Below are 25,267 nucleotides of genomic sequence, written 5' to 3'. Positions count from 1 at the left end.
AACCTATTCCATCATACTTTTATTATGGTGAAAGACGTCAGCAGATACTTCACTGTCGACTTAGAATGGCTAACAGTAACCTAAATGGTCATAAATTTAAGCGTCATATTTTAGATAATCATGTGGAAGATGCTGAACATTTCTTGTGTCATTGCCCTCTGTTCAGGATGCATCGAAATATCCATCTACAAAAATATCTACATGTTAACTATAACATTTTATTATTTGGCGATCTACACTTAAATTATCAGGAAAATATAGACATTTTAAAATCCGTTCATGACTATTGTAAGCACTAAACGTTTTGAGACTTAATAATACTGTTACTTTTCTCTAACTGTACCATTTCTATGTACGTATGTTTCGTTTCTGTAGCTCACGTTTATGTTAATCATTTACTATTATGTTTTATTATTGTTAGTTATTAATTGTACTTTGTCATCTTGTCAGTTTGTTTGTAAAACAATGCAGGGAAAGGTCCTAACATAGGCTTGTAGCCTGTCGACCAATCCCACCAGTAAATGGAATAAAATATTGTTTAAACTAACTGAAAAGCTGTAGGCCTAATGCAATCCGATTAAAATTAGCTCTACTGGTCTAGTTAACCTGTGGAGCTACTTTTTACCAGATTGGGCCTAATGAGGTCCTAATCGGGGGGTGGGGGTGGGGGGGGGCTTCCTTATGCCTTATCCTTATAGGACGAAAAAAATAATTGTGTGTTACTCTACATAAATAAATGTAAAAGTATTGCTTGTAAACCCCCACCCCAAGTCATTAAAGGCTGTGACCCGCCCTCCCAATATAGAGATTGCTCCACCCCCACTCCAGAAATCGTTCCTGCTAATAACGAAATGTTTTACTCTGCTTAAAAAACAAAACAAAACATGGCACCGATCTTAATTTTGGGACTTTTTTTTAAATTTGTTTTTGTTTTGATGTGTGTGTGTGTGTGTGTGTGTGTGTGTTTAATAGTGTATTTTTTTTAAATTTAAACATGGACTTGTTCATTACTAGCTTATGGCTTTTGATTTAAAATTAGTAGGTTTTTTTTGCAAATCCAATACGTGTCTCGTCGTCCCGATGATGTTAGTAGCTCAAAATGTTTACACGTATCTTATGCGAAACGAAAGTGCACGCGTACCTCGAAAGCAGATTTTTATTTGTCATTCCGATTTGGTGCAAGGCAACCCATTGGCTAGTCGCCAGTGGTTCTCTCCCTTACTACAAGTACGTACACGCTCGCACTATTCTTATTGATTTTCGCAGTTTCTGTTATCGAAAACGAAAGTAGGAATACACAGATGCATTGACTGTAGGAATTTCAAGAATATTGGAACGTATTTAAGATGTGTACACGGCATATGGTTCTGGTAAGCACACGTCACCCGATAACACAGAATAACACATGTAAACTGCTTCCTTGTTTACTGGCCTACTAGTATTTATAAGTGACCAAGTATAGGAAGTAACTAGGATTGTGTACACGTTGTATTTACTCGACATGATTGTGCACATTATCGGTTTTAGATATTCACAACGTATGTGTCGTCTGGTGACTGGCTCTTAGATCCTTCCAAGGTATGTACCGTTTTATATAAATGTTTTGCGTCTAATTAATTCATTTCAGCAGTTATCGGAGCTGTTATAACACCATAGAAGGACATCCGTAATCATTCTGAATTTAAAGCTTGAGAAGGCGTTTAAGTGATGTGTAAATTCATTTAATTTCAACTCATTTTCGTGCTTATATTCAGTTAAGGTTCAAGCACGCTATCCTGGGCACATACCTCAGCTATCTGGGCTGTCTGTCCAGGACAGTTGGCTAGTTGTTAGTTGTTAGTGGTTAGTTTGAAAGAAGAGGGCGTGGTGGTCTTACACCTACCCAGTGAGTCGTTAAAACTCATTCTGGTTGGGAGCCGGTACCGGGCTGCGAACCCTGTACCTACCAGTCTTATGTCCGATGGCTTAACCACGACACCACCGAGGCGAATGATATGTAAATTAAAGAGGCCGTTCTGTGTTTGCTACCGTTAGACTAGTAGGAACATTAGGTGGAGTGGGAGGGTGGTGGTGTCTCTAGCGAGGGGTACAAGCCATATTTCGGGCATGTTTACCTTTATTTATGTTGAGTATGGCGGGGAGGGAGGGGGCCGTACGTTTTCGTCCTTGATGAGGGTCACAGCCCCTTCACCATTGTTCCTACAGATCACACGTCACCCGATAACACAGAATAACACATGTAAACTGCTTCCTTGTTCACTGGCCTACTAGTATAACTGACCAAGTATAGGAAGTAACTGGGATTGTGTACACGTTGTATTTACTCGACATGATTGGGCACATTGTCGGTTTTAGATATTCACAACGCATGTGTCGTCTGGTGACTGGCTCTTAGCTGTTTCCAAGGTATGTACCGTTTTATATAAATGTTTTGCGTCTAATTAATTCATTTCAGCAGTTTGGAAGCTGTTACTAACACCATATTCAAAAACTAATATTCTAAACAATAAACTTCAAGATGTAAATTAACTTTAGTTGCTACAAAGATTAATTTGTATTGTTTGGAAATATGTTGCAATGGCTAAAACCTCAGAACAGTCCTTTTAGGCCTAACAGTTTAAACAAAAATAGCCAAATATATATGTGAGCGTACCCCCCGAACACCCCAGAAACTGCTTTGTGCCCACGATCTCGGTCACACCCCTCCCATGTCTACTTGCTTCCGCCGTGCCAATTGACTGCTTGAATAAAAATCGGATGTAGCTGCTGATCACACAAACTGTTTTGTATCGATTTCCATCCGTTCATATAATACCTTTGCCCGATACCTAATAGCTTATATAGTTTCCCATTGTCGCGGTGTCGTTAAACATTCCTTCAATTCCGCCATTGTTAAAGGGACATTCCTGAGTTTGCAGCAATGTTTAAGATGTTATCGACTAATAGAGACTTTTTAACGATTGTAATTACATATCAAATATATTTCTCTGCATAAAATATTAGTGGCTGTATATTAAACGTGTTTCTGATCGTTATAATATTTGTACTAGGTTAAATTTCATTTTATTTCCTAAAAAAACACACCCCACTTTGGGCTTCTTAAAAATATTAAGACGACCAGAAACACATTGAATATACAGACGCTAATATTCTAAAAAAAAATAAAAATAATAATATGTAAGTTTAATCGTAGAACTATTTTATTAGTCGAAAACATCTTACAATGTAGCAAACTCAGGAATGTCCTTTTAAAGATTACCTGTCATTAATTTATCTACCTGAGCTGGAAATAAACTACTGGAAAAACAAATTACATACCTTGATCTGTACAGTGGCGGATCTATGGGGAGGGGGCAGTGGCCCGCCCCACCCGCCACTACCCCCCCCCCTACCCCCCAAATTTTGCGATATTTTTATTTAATTGTTTCATTCTTTACGTTGGAGAATCCGACGAATCCCTTTAGGAATGTTTGTGGCCTTCTGTCACATGTCATTGGGGCCTAGGCGTACGGGCTCCCATTTTTGTAGGTGTGGGGTGGTGGGGGAGCAGGCTGCTTTTTGCCCGAATTAAACAAAAGTCCCCGAATCTGGATAACAACATTTATTCATATTAGCATTACTACCAAGCAGTTACATACACATTTTAAAATGGATTACAACAAATTTTTCGTTTAATTCGGGCAAACACTAGCCTGCTCACACTCACCCCCCCCCCCCCCCCCTACAAAAATGGGAGCCCGTACGCCTATGTAAATGCCTTTTCACAAGATGGCTTTACATACCATGTACAATAAAATTAACAATAAACATAACATATATGTTATTCTGACAACAGTTATGACATTCAAGGACTCATGATTGGTTTTTTTCAAAACGTTGAATGAAAAACACTCGGAGGATGTGTTAAGTAAACTTCATGGTTTTCATGAAAACTTTGTACATACTTTTTTTTTCTGTGTTGACAACCGGATCCAGGGACGTAGGCTGGGGGGGGGTCGTCCGAACCACCCGACCCCCCCCCCAGCCTACGTCCCCTGGATCCGCCCCCCCCCCCCCCCCCCCCCGCGCGCTGAAGCAAATTGTTCGCTTTCAGAACTAAAACATACAGGTTTATACATATGGAGTTTCTAGTGGTGCAAAAACAAAATATTCGAACACCCCCAAAATATTCGAACACCCCCATGTCCAGATCACGCTACGCCTCTGGGTTCTTCTAATCGGGTAGCCCGGGCGTCCTCCTGCCCTGCCCTGTGTATATGTGAGTCCTGAACCTACATACAGTCAAACGTCGATCAATCCACCTTGATCTCTCAAAAACTTCGATGTTTCGATCTGAAGTTATGGTCCGGGCCGAGTTGCCATACAAACTAGTAATAACGACCTTCGAAAACTCGATAACCTCGATCTCTCGTCATAATTCTTTGGTCCCGCCATACAGATTTAATAGAGTATGCACCTCTAACACTCGACGCGTGTGGATTGATCAAACTGTCGTTGCCGATAGTATTTTAAAAACGAATGTATTGTCAATCATGTCAAACAAGCAATATATACTCTTCAAAAAAAGAAACGCAAAAGGGTACAAATGGGTTATAACTCCGATTTTATGTTTCCTACCGGTTCATGCTTTGTGAATATAAGGTCATTGCATGTCCCAAACACATTCCCACGGTTACATTCGATAAAACGCAGCTACTGTACAATAAAGTTCCAAAATGTGAATATTCGCAAAAACGCAGCCACGTGCAAACCATGTCACCACTGCACGTGCGTTGTCTGCACGTGCAACATGAACACCGACAGTATAAAAGTGCAGGGTGTTCGCTTGCCTGGCCTCTGTATCTGGCCGACAGTTGACAATCCAGGACATGCCACGTCTCAGTGAACCGCAGAGAAACAATGCCATCGGCCGACTAGACGCAGGCGAATCCAGAACGGCCGTTGCCAGGGCATTCCATGTGTCCCCAAGCACCATCTCCAGACTGTGGGACCGTTACCAGCAACATGGATCAACACGTGACCTCCCTAGATCCGGTCGACCACGGGTCACTACCCCCGGGCAGGACCGCTACATCCGGGTACGCCACCTTCGGGAACGATTGACTACTGCCACCTCCACAGCCGCAGCAATACCAGGTTTGCGCAGGATATCCGACCAGACCGTACGGAACGTCTACGTGAGGTAGGAATTCGTGCCAGACGTCCAGTTCGAGGTGTCATCTTAACACCACAACACCGTCGACTCCGACTGCAGTGGTGCCAGATTCATCGACAATGCCCTCAACTGCGATGGAGACAGGTGTGGTTCAGTGACGAGTCCCGATTTCTGCTCCGACGTCATGATGGAAGATGTCGCGTGTATAGGCGTCGTGGTGAACGTTATGCGGCAAACTGCGTGCAGGAAGTGGACAGATTCGGCGGGGGTAGTGTCATGGTGTGGGCAGCCATCTCACACACTGGCAGAACTGACCTGGACCACGTGCAGGGCAACCTGAATGCACAGGGCTACATTGACCAGATCCTCCGGCCACACATCGTTCCAGTTTTGACGTGGCCAACCCCAACGCAGTGTTCCAACATGACAACGCCAGGCCTCACACAGCAATTGGGTCTCACAACGGCTTTCCTTCAGAACAACAACATTAATGTCCTTCCTTGGCCATCGACATCACCGGATTTGAACCCAATTGAGCATCTATGGGACGAGTTGGACCGACGCCTCCGACAGCGACAAGTAGGCCGCGTACTTAGATGGGGCAAGGAGCACAGCCCCAGACCCTGTCCGAGCTGGCAGCAGCCTTGCAGGCCGAGTGGGCCACCATCCCCCGGGACGTCATCCGTACTCTGGTTGCTTCAATGGGCAGGCGGTGCCAGGCAGTTAACCAACACACGCGGAGGCCACACCCGGTATTGACTCCAGATGACCTTGACCTTGGTGGTGTGTCCTATCACTTACTCATAATGGACTAGAGTGAATTGTGAACAATCCTGCAACATTTGGTAATTATCGGACTCACCATTCAATAATTAAATCAATTCTCCAAATGTTACGACAATGTGGTTTTGCGTTTCTTCTTTTGAAGAGTATATATATATATATATATATATATATATATATATATATATATATATATATATATATATATATAATTCCCATTTCAAGGAAGGAAATGTTTTATTTAACGACGCACTCAGCACATTTCATTTACGGTTATATGGTGTCAGACATATGGTTAAGGACCACACAGATATTGAGGAGGGAAACCTGCTGTCGCCACTTCATTTGCTACTCTTTTCGATTAGCAGCAAGGGATCTTGTATATGGGTAGTACATACCACGGCCTTTGATGTACCAGTCGTGGTGCACTGGCTGGAGCGAGAAACAGCCTAATGGGCCCACTAACGGGGATCGATCCCAAACCGATCGCGCATCAAGTGAGCGTTTTACCACTGGGCTACGTCCCGCCCTTTCCCATTTCAATGAATGAATGAATGTGTAACGACACCCCAGCACGAAAAATACATCGGCTATTGGGTGTCAAACTATGGTAATGCAAACAAATGATGATCAACATCAATATAAAAAGATTTAAATAAAAACACAGTGTAAAGAACTGTGCAAAAATAGAAATATCACAGATAGATACTGATTTTTACTCAAAATTTCAATTTGTACTGTATTGGCCATTCTCAAAGAATGTTACACCCCTGCACCACGGTGAGGTGACAGCACGCGCAGGTTTACCATTTCAACGTCTCAGCCTCTTGTTCATCCTATTGTAACTTTATCCAGATGTGTTACACGTAAATGTAGATTAACCAAACTTGGTATCCATTTACTCGGGCTCAAGCTAGGATCTGCGATAGTGGCAGACAGGATATGCGAATTGGGGACGAGGCGTATGCTGACAGTGGCGGATCTAAGGGGGAGAGGAGCTGGCCACCTTAACCCCACCCCCCATTTTTCGACAGTTATTTATTTTATTTTATTGTTTCATTTTTGACGTGGAAGAATCCGAGGAATCCACATGTAATTGGGGCCCTCCCTAAATGGATTTGGTTTGTGATCCGCCACTGGCTGACTGGAATGAGCGAGGGACATAATCATTGTTGGTAGTGTGTAGTTTGTCATCATAAGGCGGGCTAGTAGGGCCGTACTTAGATGGGGCAAGGAGCCCCCTACAAAAATGTAATTTTTACCCCCACCCACCCCACCCTCCGTCCCCAGTTGTTTATTTTGACGTAGATACGACCCTAATAATTGACGGGAAAGACAGAGTAGACTAATGTTATTTTATTTTATTTATTTATTTTCAGCACGTTAATGAGGAGTTTGCGATTACCCACCATTCACACCGTCCGAAAAGTTTGCGATTACTCACCATTCACACCGTCCGAAGAGTTTGAGATTACCCACCATTCACACAGTCCGAAGAGTTTGAGATTACCCACCATTCACACCGTCCAGACGATGGACAAAGCATTTTACACGACTCTGGCGGCTGAAGTCGGCAACATCAAAGAGAAATTTCCTGATGCTACTTTACAACACACCATCTCGATTCGGCCAAATGATTCGATGACTTTGCGTTTTGTTTACAAAGGTAAAGAATATCATGTAACACTGTCAAAACGCGTGAGGTCACATACGTATATTGGTTGTGAACCTTTTAAAGTTTGCCTACTAGTTGTAGGCAAACTTTCAACGTGACGGGCGTACCTCCACATATCAATGAGAACTAATTTTAAATACACTTGTTCTCATTGCAGCTGATAAATGTATGACCCAACAATGTATTAATTAATGTACATGTGTATACATTTAAAGTGACTGACCCAAGTTGTTAAACACTACGACATATCTTTCACTATTAAAGCCATTTTTGATATTTTAAATTAGACGTACATGTACTTACATTTATTAATTTAGGATATTCATTTTCATACACCTGAAGTGCTTCTGATCATCCAGGTTTTTGTAATATCCCAAAATACATTTTTCATAATTCTAAAAACGCACGTTCGTCTGAGAAGTAATGGTTCAATGAGACAAGCTCTAGTTTATTTTGGACGGTATTTCCCCGTTTAAACTCAAAGACTTTAGCTTCTCTCTGTTATAACCTTATCCAAATGAGTTGCGGGTTTGTAGATTAACTAAACTTAGTGTCCATTTTCACGGGCTGAAACCAGGGTCTGGACCTTTAATTTGTACTTTAAAGTACCTTATACAACCAGCTAGATAATCGTCACACCCTATTTGTTTTTAATACTTTGGTACATAATTGAATTATGACATGCTTAAATAAGAAAGAAAAATAACATATTAATTTTTAGTGGTCTATGGAAGCGTATTAATTAGACATATGTTAAACATTTATAAATATCGAAAGTTCGACTTTTAATATCAAAATTTCAACTTTTAATCTTGAAATATGACAAACAAGCGGTAACATCTTCGAGTTAACTGTTGTGATGGAAAGTAGATTATGCGGACAGAAAATGGTATTGGTTCGTATCATTACTGTTAACGGTCAGTTTAAGTAAGTATTTCTGACTTTGATCATTGATGCTGCTAACAAGGCTATTAATATTTGTTCTTGCATTTCAGGCTGGTGCCCAAGCAGAGTACCGCTGATTAATGTTAACTTCAGCAGGCGCAGACAGCACAAGAAGAGCGAGACACAGATAGAGAATGAGCTACAGGCCAAGGCCAAAGATCTCGAGTGTCTAAACTCGCCCATGCTGCCTGTTCTTGTAGACTTAGCTGACGCCATTGACACGGGGACCAGTCCATCAGATGTTAATGAAGATACCAACCAATCAAACACTAGTGCAGAGAACAGTCAATCAGATAATACGACAAGAAGTCCAGCTCAGGTTGAATCGTCTGCCACCAAGGGAAAGCTTGAAAAGTCATCTGCCAAAAGTAAAAAAACTAAAGCAGAAGAGAAAACATTAGAGAAAAACACCCCAGCTACTGAAAGTCCGAGAAACGTTGTGTCTGGAACATCGAAGAAAAAGACGAGGGCGGATTCTTTACGACCAAACCATTTCATCGCCATTAGATTCTCAAACCCAGATATTGGCAACGCTGTAGAAAAGGTGATTGACGAAATGGCCGAACATAATCCAGTGTATCGCGAGGCGTGCTACAATCGCCACGACATCCACCTGACACTTTGCACTCTAGCCCTGTACTCCCAGGATCAGATTGACCAGGCCGTCAAAGCGTTGCAAGCTGTGAAACCAGAGCTCGTAGAACATGCTGCCAAGAAGCTGCTGAATATCGAGGGAGTATCAGAGTTCGACGACTGCAAGGTTCTGTACGGGCAAATACAGTCTCCACAGGTGCTTCTGAAATTGCATGCACTGCTAGAGGGACGACTGCAGAAAGAGGGAGTCACCCTCACTGACACCTGCAATCAATACACGCCTCACATGACCATAGGGAACATCACTCAACGTTTTCGACACAAGAATCCTACAGTAAAAAAGTTTCCAGAGGATTTGATAAAGAAATTCAAACATTTGAAATTTGGGCTTCAGAAAGTTGAAGGTATTCACTTGTGTAAAATGGGCAATGAAAGGCGGAAGGATGGGTTTTATACTTGCCTGACAGAAATCATCTTCTGAAGAAACATATATCTGTACAAGGCAGAGTCGAAAAAATATTTTGACATCGTCATGAAGTTCTAGCAGGAATATTGTCCATTATTCTGATGGAGCTTTTATCAAGAGTATATATTTCAAACCGCAATATTTAAATTGTTTTAACATTTAAGCATTAAGTCTAACTGAAGAATAAATCGCCCTTCTCTCTTTGTTTACTACCGATGCGTCATTCGTCAACTTGATTAAAGCGCAACCTGGTCATAATTAGACCCTATGTTTATGTCATAATATTTGGAAATTTGCCCTCCGAAAGTTAATATGACCAGTAAGATGTTATCCACTGTTACTTAGACCTTCACTAGTATTTGTACAAGAAGAAAAGATTATAGCAAAATTAAATTAACAAAAAACACATTAAAAGACTATAGCAAATGGAAACTTTTATGATTCAAAATATCTCATATTGGGATCTTTACACGTCTATATAAGAATTCGTGCATTGACAGCAGAATCACTTGATGGTGTTTAAATCATATTTGATAGAAGGCGCGAAATATCCTGTCCTAAAATACGACGACAATATTAGTGTGTTGTAATCACTACATCGAACGAAGTTTGTTTTGTTTAACGACACAACTAGAGCTCATTAATTTATTAATCATCGGCTATTGGATGTCAAACATTTGGAAATTTTGACATATAGTCTTAGAAAGGAAACCTACTACATTTTTTCATTAGTAGCAAGGGATTTGTTATATGCACCATCTCACGGACAGGATGGCACATACCACGACCTTTGATATACCAGTCGGTGGTGCACTGGCTAGAGCGAGTATATTTAAATTATAGCTGTATTTATCTTTTACAGTAGTAAACGACCAGTAGTGGTGTCGTTAACGTTTGCGAGTTCTTGTGCAGGTTTAATGTAAATATTGCTTTTTTTCTATTTAGTTAACAGGAGCGGACCCATATTTTGTAAAGTGGGGGTGGGGTCACAAAATTCTGAGGAATGGTAAGTTTTAGTATACAGAACCAAAATGAGCCGAGCTTCCAAAGGGAGCGAGATCTGTACTGTGGTTCGGGAGCATGCTCCAAAGGGAGCGAGATCTGTATTGTGGTTCGGGAGCATGTTCCAAAGGGAGCGAGATCTGTATTTTGGTTCGGGAGCATGCTCCAAAGGGAGCGAGATCTGTATTGTGGTTCGGGAGCATGCTCCCCGGAAAATTGTGAAATAAAAAGGCTCAGAGCAGGCACGGCGTATGCCAGAAGACGTTGGGGGTCGGGGATGCTGACAGATCGAGAGCGCAAAGCAAAGTTTTTAGGGGGGTCGGGGGTATGCTCCCCCGTAAAAGTTTGAAAACTAGACGTCCTGAAATGCAATGTTTTGCATTCTACAAATAAAATTCATCTCTGTCTTAAGATGTACTATCTGCTCAGCCGTGCATGTAGAGACGTGTTTTCAGGGCTATTTAGTGTTAACCCTTCTCTCTGGATCTGCTAATGAGTATTTAGGAAATCAGAATATTAACTCCGTATCAATGATTGTTTACCGTAAATGGGTACTATTTCGCAGCATACAAATTCTGAATCTGGGTGTTTTGCCAATGTAGTACCAAGTTCAAATATGTATTAACTGTTGAGTTTTGTAATGTTTATGTGAAACGTATTTACTTTTGTTAACAAGCATATAGATTATATAATTGTTAATACTTGATTGGTGTTATATGTGTATATGAATCTAACACAATGCATTGTAATATGTCACACTTGGAGATGCGCTGTATAACCGGTATACCGGTGTATTGGGTATACTGTAATATACATTTTGAACAATACGTATCGCGATATTTTTCTAGCGTATCGGTATATTGCGGTGAGTCATTTGTACGCCAGTATGCCCCGATAACGCTTATCCACGTTCACTGTCATGCACATTAAAGGGACATTCCTGAGTTTGATGCATTATAAAATGTTTCCGATTAATAAAATATTTCTATGATTAAACTTACATATTAAATATATTTTTTGTTTAGAATATCAGTGTCTGTATAGTCAATGTGTTTCTGGTCGTCTTAATATTTGTAAGAAGTCCAAACTGGAGTTTGTCTTTAAATAATTTCAAATATTTTAGGAAATAAAATTAAAGTTACGCTAGTACAAATATTAAAACGATGAGAAACACGTTTAATATTCAGCCTCTAATATGTTATGCAGGAAAATATATTTGATATGTAATTACAATCGTTAAAAAGTCTCTGTTAGTCGATAACATCTTAACAATTGCAGCAAACTCGGGAATGTCCCTTTAATGGTGGTGGTATTGACGAAGAACGAGTTCTACATGTCCTTAAAAGAAAACACAATGACCTTAAAACTAGGAAGTGTACTGAAAATTAAATATGCATAAAGTGTGTATGCGTGCATATGCGTGGAGACACACGCACCAAAGATGACATTTCTGGCATGGGTTTTTTACACAGATTTCATGAAAAATTGCAATTTGTTTTTGTTCACTGTCAAACGTTTTAATATGAATCAGTTCGTAATTGTCTTTTCTGTGGACTTTTTTCTTTCTTCTTTAAATTAATGACGATAAAACTGTCAAATGATATTATGGGTATAGTGCTATTTTATAATCATTTGTCATGTGCTTTACTGGACATTAAAAATGTGTTGTTCCATACAACTGTTCTATCAATAATACGACTTTTCTGGGGTTTTTTTGTATACTTAAAAACGATAATAAATATTTAACATATTAACCACTAATACACACACTACATGACGAAACGCGACAGCAGTGTTGGTTTAAGGATCCGCGGGGCCTGTAGAACAAATAACAGCGGGGCCACCTTCCCCGAATATCTATTTTGTCACCCCCTCGGGGAGAGGGGGAAAATGACCCTGGGGAAATAAATGTAGACACTACCGCAGGGCCCATGAAGCGCAGGGCCTGTAGTACGTGCTACATGTGTGTCACGGGGATCCTATAATACCCGTAACTGAATGAAACACGATTGTCCAAACATCTCTCCTAACTGTATATCTATTAGATCTCTCTGTAACAGGCAGTTATACCCGCTGTGGCTCGTCTCTAGGTATGATCAGAGATACGATCTTATATAAAGTATATATTATTATAGCACGTTTAGTTCACTAGAAAACACAACAAAACACAATACACTTTGGAATCTGTATTAACCTACGCTGACAAATGTACTGCCGCAGTAGTTAATTAATAACAACAGTAATAACAACCCAGAACTGATCACTTAATTAGTTAATCTCTAGGTGTCTAGTTTACACAATATGCTAATCACTTCACCGTGACACAACACCCACACGTGTGATAATTGAGAAACGCTTCTAGGAGAACTTAATTAATAAAGGAATTACAAATCTATTCCTAACTGGTTAATTTTTAATTAACCCTTACTACTCGTTCAATAACGTGTGATAATTGAGAAACGCTTCCAGGGGAACTTAATTAATAAAGGAACTACAACTCTATTCCTAACTGGTTAATTTTTAATTAACCCTAACTACTCATTCAATAACCTTGTAATACAGACTTAATACTGGTACCTATCACAATAAAGACAATAACCTACAGTTTACCTAGGTCCTCTAGGATGACTGGCTAAGCTTTATATATTTATTTAGGACAGTGAGCCTACAGATTACTGCGTCAGATGACCGGCAGCACCGTCTAAATAATATTGGTATAATACAGTATTAAAATATTTAAAGTCACATCAATCACATCAAGGTTATACAACAGAGCAGAAATGATATTTACCAAGTCCTAACGGACTAACGTTCCCCCTGGACGCCTTCCAATATGGTTCTCCTCGATATCTCTAAACCCTAGCTATTTATTCAAAACACTCAGAGACCGCGAATATCGCCTGGGGGCACAAGGCGGTACCTCACGTATCATCTGAATTTCCACCTCTCCCAGAGTCGGTATATTTCCTCTGATCGTCAGACTGGCTGTCGCCATTCCGCGAGCAATCCCCTGGTCATAAACAGCACTAGCGGAGTTATTACGTAACTACTGGCCACATGGCCTCCGCAGCTGGTCTGGGTGTGTATTAGGCGTACAGCTCGACGACCGTCGCGCAAAGGTATTACGTAACAAAGTTGCCCACCTGGGCTAAGTGCATTTGGAACTGCACACGGCCTCTAAAACAATTAATATCGCCACAGGCGAAAAGAAATTAAGAGCATGTTCCGTCACAATGTGCTACTATAATAAACCGTCTCTGGACAGCACCCCCTTTTAATAATGTTCAGGTTAAATACGTAGGTGCTGACGGGCTAATGGTGGTCGATCTCCCAATTACTAGTATTCAACAACTGCGAAATGGTCTGCTGAATTCAAGCGAGGACGAGAGAGTCTTGAAGACGATCCACTTTCTGGAAGACCATCTCATGCCATCAGTGATAACATGATTGCTAAAATAGAGGTTGGGATCGTCGTATGAAGTTAGATGAACTAGCCAAAGACCGCATTATCACATGGCAATGGTTCCAGCAATATCACATGGAGATTTTGGTATGTTCAAAGTGTCTGCAGGATAGGTAGCCCGCCAACTCACAATGCATGATCAACATCAACGGACAGTCAAGTCGAGATTTATAGACTTGTACAATTGGGACCCAGGTTCATTTGCTGCTGGTTACAGGTGATGCAATATGGCTTTAACACTGGGGTCCTGAATCCAAACAGAAATTTATGCACCACGCCTCCCCAGCATCAAAGATGTAACAAATCCCACTTTCTTACGCATCCAGTACAATAAGGACGTCCGAAATTGATTGTTCTGGTTTCTGAGTATGTATAAGAAACCTAATATTACATCCGTGTCCGTCGGCTATCATTTATCTTCCAATTCGTTGTTTAAAAATGTATCCAACTCATTTTTAATCATTAGATACGTTTTTTTAAACAACATTTTGAAAGATAAATGGTATTTATCGGACATTCAAGTAATATTCTCTATATCAGCGAGCAAGGTTTTGGTAACTGTTTTTGAATAGGAAGGAAGGAAGGAAATGTTTTATTTAACGACGCACTCAACACATTTTATTTACGGTTATATGGCGTCAGACATATGGTTACGGACCACACAGATATCGAGAGAGGAAACCCGCTATCGCCACTTCATGGGCTATTTTCGATTAGCAGCAAGGGATCTTTTATATGCACCATCCCATAGACAGGATAGCACATACTACGGCCTTTGATGTACCAATCGTGGTGCACTGGCTGGAGTGAGAAATAGCTAAATGGGCCCACTGACGGGGATCGATCCCAAACCGACCGCGCATCAAGCAAGCGAGCGCTTTACCAATGGGCTACATCCCGCTCCCGTTTATGTTTAGGATGCCAAAGAAGTTCTAATGGTTGACAACGCATCTCCAATCACTACAATCATTGGTGCCTATTATGCCAATTTGATGGCGAAACTGAGACAAGAGCCAAGATCAAGAGACGAGAGATGTTGATCACCGATATCCTGCTACTCCATGTTGTCCAGTGCCCTAGTTGACAAGCCCAGCATTGCCAGGCTGCTATCCTTAAAGGTAGCCGTACACCAAATAGCATCTTGAGAGGATCAAAGTTCGAGGTGAACCCAACCTTTCATACCACAGTGAGGCTATCCGTCATGGTATTGGTCATAAATGTGAGAGTGGTTGTGATAAAACGTGGTTTCATCTGGCCAATACATTCATGTAATTTAATGTGCCGAGTCCTACTAAATATATACAGCATAACACATTTTATAATAGATGCTACCCGTTTTGTCTGAAATGAGCAGCGTAACCCCCATTTTGTTCTGATTTACTTTAAAGTTGATGGGTGGTAGTATTTATATCTATGGTGTATATGTCGATTGGTACGTTGTATGTAGGAGTTGTAGCCACATATGTTACTATTGTCGATTGTGGGATCCGATTCGGTGGTACTATAGGTGCTTTGAACCAATTTTATCACCCACCCTACCACGCAGGCCTGGTCTTACGTGATTATTATCCGTTTTCAAATTTGAAAGCATCCCTTCGTGATACCCGTTTGAAGATGCTAAAAGTCTGAAGACTGCAAGAAAAGGATGGTTGGCGGGCCAGCCAGAAGACTTCTGTTTTACTAGCATCAGTAGCTTGAAGGATAACATTATAATGGGTCAAATGTACTGAGGTCAAGGATGATTATATTGAAAAGTGATGTAAAACCATTTGGTCTGTTATCCCTTTCAATACCTTGTTCTAAGAACTCTTTGACAACCCCTCGTAAATGGGCATTTATCCGTTCTGTGTTGCAGTCAAGCACGGCGGAGCAGGGGGCACTGGGGAGTGTGTGTGTGTGTGTGTGTGGGGGGGGGTTCTAGCGTGGGGGGGTGTGTGTGGGGGTTCTAGCCCATACAATAATTCTGAATTAAAAATATTATTGGTAGTAAATCTTAAAACAGTGATCAATTTTAGTTGCAGGATACAGGAAATTGTATTTCAGAATATCAAGTTTTAAAAATGTTACGGGGGAGCATACCCCCGAGCACCCCTCCATAGAAACTATGCTTTGTGCAGCCCTCCCCTCCATGTCTACTTGCTTCTGCTGTGCCTGGTTGGAGTTACAATAATTTGTTTATGGGTTTTGCTTGTAGATTGCAGGAAATTGCATTTCAGGACATCTAGGTTTTGTTGTGGGTTTTTAGATCCAGAAGATCATGCCCCCGAATTTACTTTAGATCGCAGTCTGTTCACATACACCCAATATTCATTTGGTTTTTTCTATGCCTAACAGTTGCGCACCCTCCCCCCACCCTCCTCGCCAAAACCAAAATCTGGCGTACGGGCTTGTTGTCCGCACATGCACGTACATACTCCAATACATCTATTGTCAACTTAGACATCTGCTGTCAACTTAGCTGAGGCAGATGTATCGGACTATAGTACTGTCGGAAATAGAATAAAAATGATTTTCGTCGATTATTTCTTACATATTAAACTGACAAGTAAATATTGTGTAAATACCCATTCAATGATACTTTACCTAATTTAGCATTTACTTGTTTGGGCTCTCACTGATGTACAAGCTGGTGTTTACTCTTGAAATTAAACAATATGTCAGTAAACAGGTGATTTGTGACCTTTATTGGAACAGACTATAACACATTTTGATCGATATGTGTCAATTTCATTTACCCTTAAACAAACTTTTAATTTAAAACTGCAAGTTAACTGATTATTTTGAATTGCAGCATAAATTATTAATTATGACAAGCATATTTATTGAATATAAATTCAATATAAGTACATTAGAAATTTACACAATCTTGCAACAATTTAAAGGTGCTATATAATGCGAGCTGTGATAAAGATTCTCCAATAAAAAGTATTTTCTACCAGTAGATAAAACTATTTCCTATAATAATTTATGGGCATATTGTTAAAGGTGTCTTCTTTAAATGTTAAATCAAAAGTTTATTAAAAAAAAAAAAAAAAAAATGGCAATAGCTGTCATTGGGTAACAATGAGATAGCATCTTTAATGCCAGTATAATGGATCGTTATAATGGCTCTTGACAGTTTTGCTCAAAAGTTATTTAAATATGACTACAAATATTTTGTTTTGGAGAGGGATAGGGGCAAACCATCATTAGAAACAGTCCCTCACATATTGTAACAGCAATGAAATTGACACGTTGACCAAAATTTGTTATAGTCTGTTCCTATTAAGTGCACAAATCACCTGTTTACTGACATAATTATTATTTAGTTTAATTTCAAGAGTAAACACCACCTTGTACATCAGTGAGCGCCCAAACAAGTAAATGCTAAATTAGGTAGAATATCATTAAATAGATATTTATAAAATATTTACTTGTCAGTTTAATATGTAAGAAATAATCGACGAAAATAATTTTTATTCTATTTCCGACAGTACTTTTTTTTTTTTTTTAGTACAGACATACATGTTTTGCGGCCATGGTTTCCGTGTACACCCAAGTTAGTGATACAAAGTTCCCTCCCCTTGAATATATTATTGCCGATTGCACCACAGGAACAACATCAAAACCACCAAAGAGAAAGTGTTCTACACGAAATTTAATGACGGGAGGATCCGAGACGTGTACTTGTGTTAGACTTGGGCGTAGTGACCGTGACGTACTAGTAGTGTATCCAGGTAAATGAACAGTTTGTAATACTAAAACTAGCACACTGTTTACTCCTTACTTCCTTGTTTACGCTTTATCGATCCTCTACCGGTAGGGTCTAAAACCGACTTATACGTTGTATTATCGACCCATGTTCAAAACAAGAGTATGCTACGCCCACTATTACGACATTGGTGAACACTTAGACACCATCTTCACAAGCAGAGGTATCATTCCGTACAGATACTAAATTTGCGGAATAGTACCTTGATTAAGTCTTGCGAGCATGTCAAGACATAACAGACTGGCGTAGAGGAGCCATAGTTGACTCGAAAATGAGTATGGCTGGGACAAATTTAGTTGGGAACTAGGCGCGAGTGCAGGAAATTGGGGATGGGGGTGGGACGAGCACTGGCGTAGCTAGGATTTTATATTGGGGGTGTGGGGAGTATGTGTGCATGTATGCATGTATGCATGTTTGTATACATGTACGTACGTATGTTTGTGTGCGTCTGTGTGTGTGTTTGTGTGTGTGTGTGTGTGTGTGTGTGTGTGTGTGTGTGTATGTATGTATGTATGTATGTATGTATGTATCAGGGCTTCTAGATTATGGTAGTCCCATTCCCATGGCTAGTGATATTCAATGCTGGGCTAGTAAATAATTACTATTGCCATGCCCGACGGCTAGTGATTTTTTGTTGTCAAATGTTGCGGTTGTCTATTTTATAAATATGAATACCCTGCCCACACCCAACCCCCATTGTTAGTATTTTAAGTTCTATCTTCCTCTTTAGGTGACATATGATATCAGAACATTACTATTATTTAGTAAAATTGTATTAACTTAAAGTAAAGTAGGGCTAATTAAATTTTGATCGTGGCTAGTAAATTTTAAAAATAACTGATCCCATGGCTAGTTGATTTTATAAAACTTCTAGAAGCTGTGATGTATGTATGTATGTATGTATGTATGTATATATGATGTAATTGTTATCAGATTTAATACAGTGCCACCTCCCCCCCCCCCCCCCCCCCGCTACGCCACTGCTAGTGAGTGAAGTTTCTACAGGGTTCTAGTCAAGCTTTCCCGGAATTAAAAAAAAAAAATGAATGAAGAAAATTGGCTTGGCAAGAACAAGGTGTTCGACACACGACCCTGTAAGCGTTACGTAATTGTTGAACGACCCCGGCATTGTTTTTCGATCTGGTATTCCAGTCAGTACTTCCTGTCTGAGTTAGAAATAATGCCTACGAGTGATGTCTTGATGTCAAATCTTAATTTTAAAAGCATGCACTCCTAAACAGGGGAAAGTATTACCTAGGGGGCGTATGTAGGATTGTTCAGAGAGGAGGTGCAACGTTTAAAATAAGATGTACAGTGTTCGCGGAGGGTGTACAATGTATAGAAGGGGAACGTACAATATTGACTCGCACTCTATTTTATTACATACATTATATATGGCAGTACTGCCCCAACCACCAAGCCAACGAAGATACTTGTATCACATATCCCACCACTAAACACAAATAAATGCATTATATTAATTTGCTATATAATGAATTTTTTTAACACTTCAAAATTAAGGGGGATGGGGTATGCATCCCCATCAGCATTTCCCTGGAACCGCACTTGTGTATTATAAGAAATACCTGTACTATCGCGTTATAAATCGTAATATACTATGTACAGCAGGGTCAATAATCTGTTTATTTGGTAGAATAGATATATAAACAGAATATGGTTAGATCCGAAAAATATTTACATGCTCATATACCATGAAGGTTTCGAGCAAAATATGGGTAGAGGACACTTAAATTCAGGCACGTGGGGGGGGGGGGGGGGGGGGGGGAGCTGACTGAGATCAAGTGCGCAAAGCAAAGTTTTTAGTAGGTTCGGGATATGTTCCCCTGTAAAAAATTTGAAAACTACATGTAGATGTCCTGAAATACATTTTCCTGCATTCTACAATTAAAATTCATATCTTACTTAAGGTTTACTACCAATAATATTTTTTATTCAAAATTATAGAGGGGTCTAAAGCCTCCACCCTCTGCTTCGCCGTGCCTGATAATACTATTACAGCGTCAACTATTCTGAGAAACTATTTTAACTAAGAACATACATCATTATACATGTTGAAGCTTGTTCACATCCCGACCTGTATGGTCAGGTCAGGTCATAGGGTTTTACGTGCACATTCAGAACAAGCTGTTGTAGCGCACGTCTGTCGTGGGCACAAGAGCCGGCCTTGGCCGGCTCCTCCGTCCATGACAGGAGACCTGTATGGATCATCTATATGTTTATATAGTAATGCCGGTTCCTTTTGTCACAACTAGATGCAGAGTTGAGATCGGAGTGCCTGGTACCGGTAGGTCTAGGTGTGTGTTATTTTTCAGATGGGGGAACACACTCCTGGTTACTGTTATGATTAATGACCTAAGATAAAAAAAAATATATATATTAATAACAAAATACGCTGATAGTAGGCTGCCCAGATTATTAAATATGGAACAGAAAATTGTGAATAGACAATTCTTTAAGTTGTAACATGATGTTAGTAATTGTGGATTTACCTCCCTTGTATACCATTTTTTTAAAATTTCAAATGTCTTGTAATATTTCGCACAAATGAATCCCAATAATATCAGCAATGTTTTGTACATAAATATTGATATTCAGAGTTTATTTAATATTTCATCATCAGAAATACTAAATTTTAGAAGTGCGTGAATTGTTTCTTACGGTAATAATTATTGAAATAACATACTCATGTACTACTAAAATGTTACATTAATATAAAAAGAAAGAAAGAAATGTTTTATTTAACGACGCACTCAACACATTTTATTTACGGCTATATATCGTCAGACATATTGTTATGGATAGCACAGATATATAGAGAGAGGAAATCCGCTGTCGCCACTTCATGGGCTACTCTTTTCGATTAGCAGCAAGGGATCTTTTATATGTACCATCCCACAGACAGGGTAGTACATACGGCCTTTGATATACCAGTCGTGGTGCACTGGCTGGAACGAGAAATAGCCCAATGGGCCCACCGACTACATTAATATAAGTGCATTTAATAAGATACATATGCAATGGCAGAAAGTGTAGGCATATGATGTGTATTATGTGCTATTTACTATCATACCATATCCCTTGATTTACGTTAGCGACAGACTCTAGTTTTTAAACACAACGACACATTTGTCACTATTACAGCCGTTGTAAAGTAACATGGAATGTTAGAGCCGTCTTTGATAACTAAAATTAGACATTACTTGCATGTTATTGTTTAGATTATCCATTTCTGAACATCCAAAGTGTTTCTAGTCATCCTGATGTCTGTAATGCCTCGAAATGCAGTTTTCATTATTCTAAAAACACACGTACGTCCGAGACGTAATATAACGGTTTAATGGAAGGAAGGAACTGCACTCAGCACATTTTATTTACGGTTATATGGCTTCGGACATATGGTTAAGGACCACACAGATATTGAGAGAGGAAACCCGCTGTCGCCACATGGGCTACTCTTTTCGATTAGCAGCAAGGGATCTTTTATATTCACCATCCCACGGCCTTTGTTACACCAGTTGTGGAGCACTAGCTGGAACGAGAAATAGCCCAATGAGCCCACCGACGGGAATCGATCCTAGATTGATCGCGCATCAGGTGAGCGCTGTAACACTGCGATACGTCCCGCCCCTCGGTTTAGTGGAGACGAGCTGTTTGTAGAAGGTATTTCCAACGTCATTTCACTCTATAGTAACTTTATCCAGATGCGTTACAGGTTTGTTGATTAACCAACCTTAATATACATTTTCATGCTGAAACTAGGATATGTTAATTTAAAGTTATAGTTACTACCCTATTTGTATTTTTTCCTTTCTTTTCTTTATTGCAGAGTTCATTAGGGTACTCAATACAACGAGATCATTCGTGAACTGCAGGAAAAGGCGCGACTGAAGATTTTCTCCTTCACTACAAACCATGCATGAAGATTTTTATAAGGATCTGGCGGCAGGTGTCCACGAGATCAAAGAGAAATTACCTGGCAAGTGTGACGTCACAAAGGAAAGCGCCACATTTCAGCACATTGTTACAGTTCGACCAAATGATGCAATGACCTTGGAGTTTATTTACAATGGTATAAAATATCTTTAAAACATGCAACATTTATATTTTTAACATTACAGAGTGCAACACAGATTTTAAACAATTAAAAAAGAAAAGCAGACAATTGAAATGCACGTACTATAGCCATGTCTAAATTGTTCACATAAGACTGGCTCCCCCCCCCCCCAATCACATCTCTTTTTTTCCCCGCCATCATTTATATTTGCCCGTGTCCGATAACACGATAGACTGTGTATGTGTGTGCAGCGACCCCCCACCCCCACCCCCCCCCCCCCCCACCCGCCGCTGTTATGTGCCCCCAGTATAATATTGCCTATTACTGCTTCGCCAATGGGCAAGTTGACTGTTTTAAATGTATAGACCATATTTACATGCCAGAAAAATTATCTAAATCGAAGTGTCCCAAGAATGCAGTAACAACGTACTGTTAAATAATATAGCTAGGCAACATGCTACCAAATCCATCTTTATCAATTTTACATTGGATGGCCCCACTCCATCAAGAACTGGTTCAAACTTCGTTCTAACAGGATTGATGGTGTATATACGATGATCTTTAGTGATAAACCGCTCGCTTGATGTGCGGTCGGTTTAGGATCGATCCCTGTCCCTGGGCTCATTGAGCTATTTCTCGTTCTACCCAGTGCACCACGACTGGATTATTAAAGGACTTGGTATGTGCTATCATGTCTGTGGGATGGTGCATATAAAATATCCCTTACTACTACTGGACAAAATGTAGCGGGTTTCCACTGACTATGTCAAAATTACTGAATGTTTGATATCCAATAGCCGATGAGTAATAAATTAATGTGCTCTAGTGGTGCCGTTAAACAAAACCAACTTTAACTTTTTCGTAGGGAATTTCTGTATGGGTCCGTTACAAGAGGGATCGTTCACCATTCAAGATGTTACGAGATGTACTTTTAGACACCTCTAATCAATGTGATCTATAGCAGGATCTTAAGAGGAAAAACGAAAACCAGAGCAATGGTTTAATCATTTCTGTACGTTACGCATGGCACCTGCCCTATCTGTTTTAACGTCTTGGGTTTGTGGACAGCAACTGTACATTCATCTCGAATGTGGTTCTAAATGGTTTACTTTTTATTCATTACGTTCTGTTAACGATCCATTGATCTCGTATTTAATGACTTTACTTTTTTTGTCAGCACAATTTATCTTTAAAGACACATTTCGTACATTTCAGACTGGTACCCAAGCAGAGTTCCAAAAATTCGGGTTAAATTCAACAAGAAGGCACAGTACAAGAAGAGCGAAAAGGAACTGGAATCAGACCTGCTGGTCAAGGCAAAGAGTCACGAGTATTTGAATACGCCCATGATTCCTATGCTTGTCGACTACGCAGACGTTGCTGCCAATCAAGCCAGTAGTGCTGTGGTTGCTGCAGTATTGGAACAGAGGAAGAATATTTCTTCAGAAATCTGGGTGGGTGATGATGGTGATGGTGACAAAATCACTAGATGGGCACAGCCTGACATGACTCTGTCATATAAAGAGAATACAGCTCCAGTTCAGTCTGGTGCTAGTAATGCATGGCGTACAGGAGACACGACTGCGTCGGTCGATGACTGGAATACATATGAAATACCTGCGCAGGAATATCCCACCGTAGATCCTTCAACAGAAAACCAGTGGGTCGGCGCTGTCGTGTCGTCATCACTGTGGGCAGATGGAGAAGACCAGACTCAGTGGCCTGAACTCTGCGACAACCCGCCTCCTTCGGATGACTGGACAGAAATTCCATATCGCAAAAAGAAAACTATACCAGAAGAGAAACAATTCGATAGAAAGGTCACGTCTGCCTTAGACTCAAAGGTAAACAGCAAAACGAGAGGGAAAGGAAAGGGCGGGAAGAAGACTGGTTCTTCAGCTCGACCCAACTATTTCATCGCGGTTCGCTGCACCAACCCAGATATCGGCGACGCTTTAGAAAAGGTGACCAGTGACATTGTGTCCCAGAATTCCGTGTATGACGACATCTGCTACAACCGCAACGAGATCCACGTGACCATCTGTACCCTGGCTCTTGGTTCTGAGAGGCAGATCAAGCGAGCCGTCAAAGTTCTTCAAGATATGAGGGCAGAACTTATCTCTCATGCACCGAAAGAGCTGCTCAAGATTGCAGGGATATCCGAATTCAACGGTGGAAAGGTCATCTATGGTCAAGTCGACTGTCCTCAAGAGTTTCTGAAATTCCGCGCGTTGCTAAGGAGATGGTTGCAGGGACAAGGAGTCACCCCCACAGACGACGACGACGATTACACGGCCCACATGACAATCGGGAAGATCACCCAGACGTTTCTCAGACGTGTTCCTGACGTAACGAACTTCCCAGAACATTTGTACAAGAAATTCATAAACATGACCTTTGGGCTCCAGAAGGTGGAAGGCATCCACCTGTGTAAGATGGGATTTGAAAGACGGGAGGACGGGTTTTATACCTGCCCAGTAGAAATCATCTTCTGAAGAAGAATCGCGAGCACCTAAACCCATGTTTGTAACACCCACACTGAACAATTTAGTAGTTACTCGGATTAAAGGAACTACCCAGAGTTTTCTGCGATTAAGATGATGTCGACTAACAGAGACTTTTTAGCGACTGTAATTGCATATTAAATAAATATTTTAAAAATAAATTATTAGTTATTAAATATTAAAAGTGTGTCTAATCATACTAGTACTGAATGAAACGTCATTTGATTTTTTCGTACGTATGACATTTGTGGGATACCAAATGAACTTTGGGCAACTTACAAATATTAGGAGGGTCAGAAACACATTGAATATACAAACATTGATATTTAAAACAAGAAAATATATTTAATATGTAATACTAGTAATTAAACATTTGGATTAGTTGAAAACATGGTACCAGGGCGAGGGGGGGGGGGGGGGGGGAGTTGCCCCCTGGGAATCTCACCTTTTTTTTTTACTCCAGAAAATAGCATACACATTTCAGAGTTTAATTTGTATAGTGTTTCATTTGTTTATAAAAAGTAGTGCCCCCCCCCCCCCCCCCCTCCGGATTTTGATCGGGGTACGGCCCTGGTTAGAATACAGCAAACTCAGGATAGTCTCATCACTGTGGTGTGGGTAATTTTTGACATGCTTCCATTAGAGAACTGTTCAAGCACGCCTGTCGTGGGCACAACCTCTGACTTCGCCAGAGAGTTATGTCTATGACCGGTATTACTGTGGTTAAACCACGGTGGTTTGTTAGACTCGAGCGCTGGTTGGATGGTTATTGCAACAGAGCGATCTTTTATATTGGAGGCACCCTATCGCATGGTGGTTGACGGTCTATGACGTTAACCGCACGACTACAATTT

General features: G+C 40.4%; 2 protein-coding genes across 3 annotated transcripts; both read left to right on the top strand.

The window, feature by feature from the left end:
- The first annotated feature begins 1,227 nt into the window (after positions 1 to 1,227).
- On the top strand, positions 1,228 to 10,348 carry LOC121369483. Of its 2 annotated transcripts, none has more exons than XM_041494590.1 (3): positions 1,228 to 1,370; positions 7,318 to 7,604; positions 8,609 to 10,348. In XM_041494590.1, the coding sequence occupies exons 2-3, from the start codon at positions 7,325 to 7,327 to the stop codon at positions 9,631 to 9,633; spliced, it is 1,305 nt and encodes a 434-aa protein (XP_041350524.1). In that variant the 5' UTR covers positions 1,228 to 1,370; positions 7,318 to 7,324; the 3' UTR covers positions 9,634 to 10,348. The 2 variants fall into 2 exon arrangements, with proteins under 2 accessions (XP_041350524.1, XP_041350523.1); XM_041494589.1 differs by having other exon boundaries at positions 1,228 to 1,578.
- A 7,315-nt stretch (positions 10,349 to 17,663) lies between these two features.
- LOC121369482 lies at positions 17,664 to 24,863 on the top strand. Its single transcript, XM_041494588.1, has 3 exons — positions 17,664 to 17,799; positions 21,682 to 21,924; positions 23,125 to 24,863. Exons 2-3 carry the CDS (start codon positions 21,768 to 21,770, stop codon positions 24,402 to 24,404), a joined length of 1,437 nt encoding a protein of 478 aa, XP_041350522.1. The 5' UTR covers positions 17,664 to 17,799; positions 21,682 to 21,767; the 3' UTR covers positions 24,405 to 24,863.
- Positions 24,864 to 25,267: the final 404 nt, after the last annotated feature.

This window comes from Gigantopelta aegis, chromosome 3 (genome assembly GCF_016097555.1).
Source record: "Gigantopelta aegis isolate Gae_Host chromosome 3, Gae_host_genome, whole genome shotgun sequence".
Lineage (NCBI taxonomy): Eukaryota > Metazoa > Mollusca > Gastropoda > Neomphalida > Peltospiridae > Gigantopelta > Gigantopelta aegis.
The sequence above is the reverse complement of the archived record's forward strand: the minus strand, read 5'-3'. Positions and strand labels throughout refer to the sequence as shown.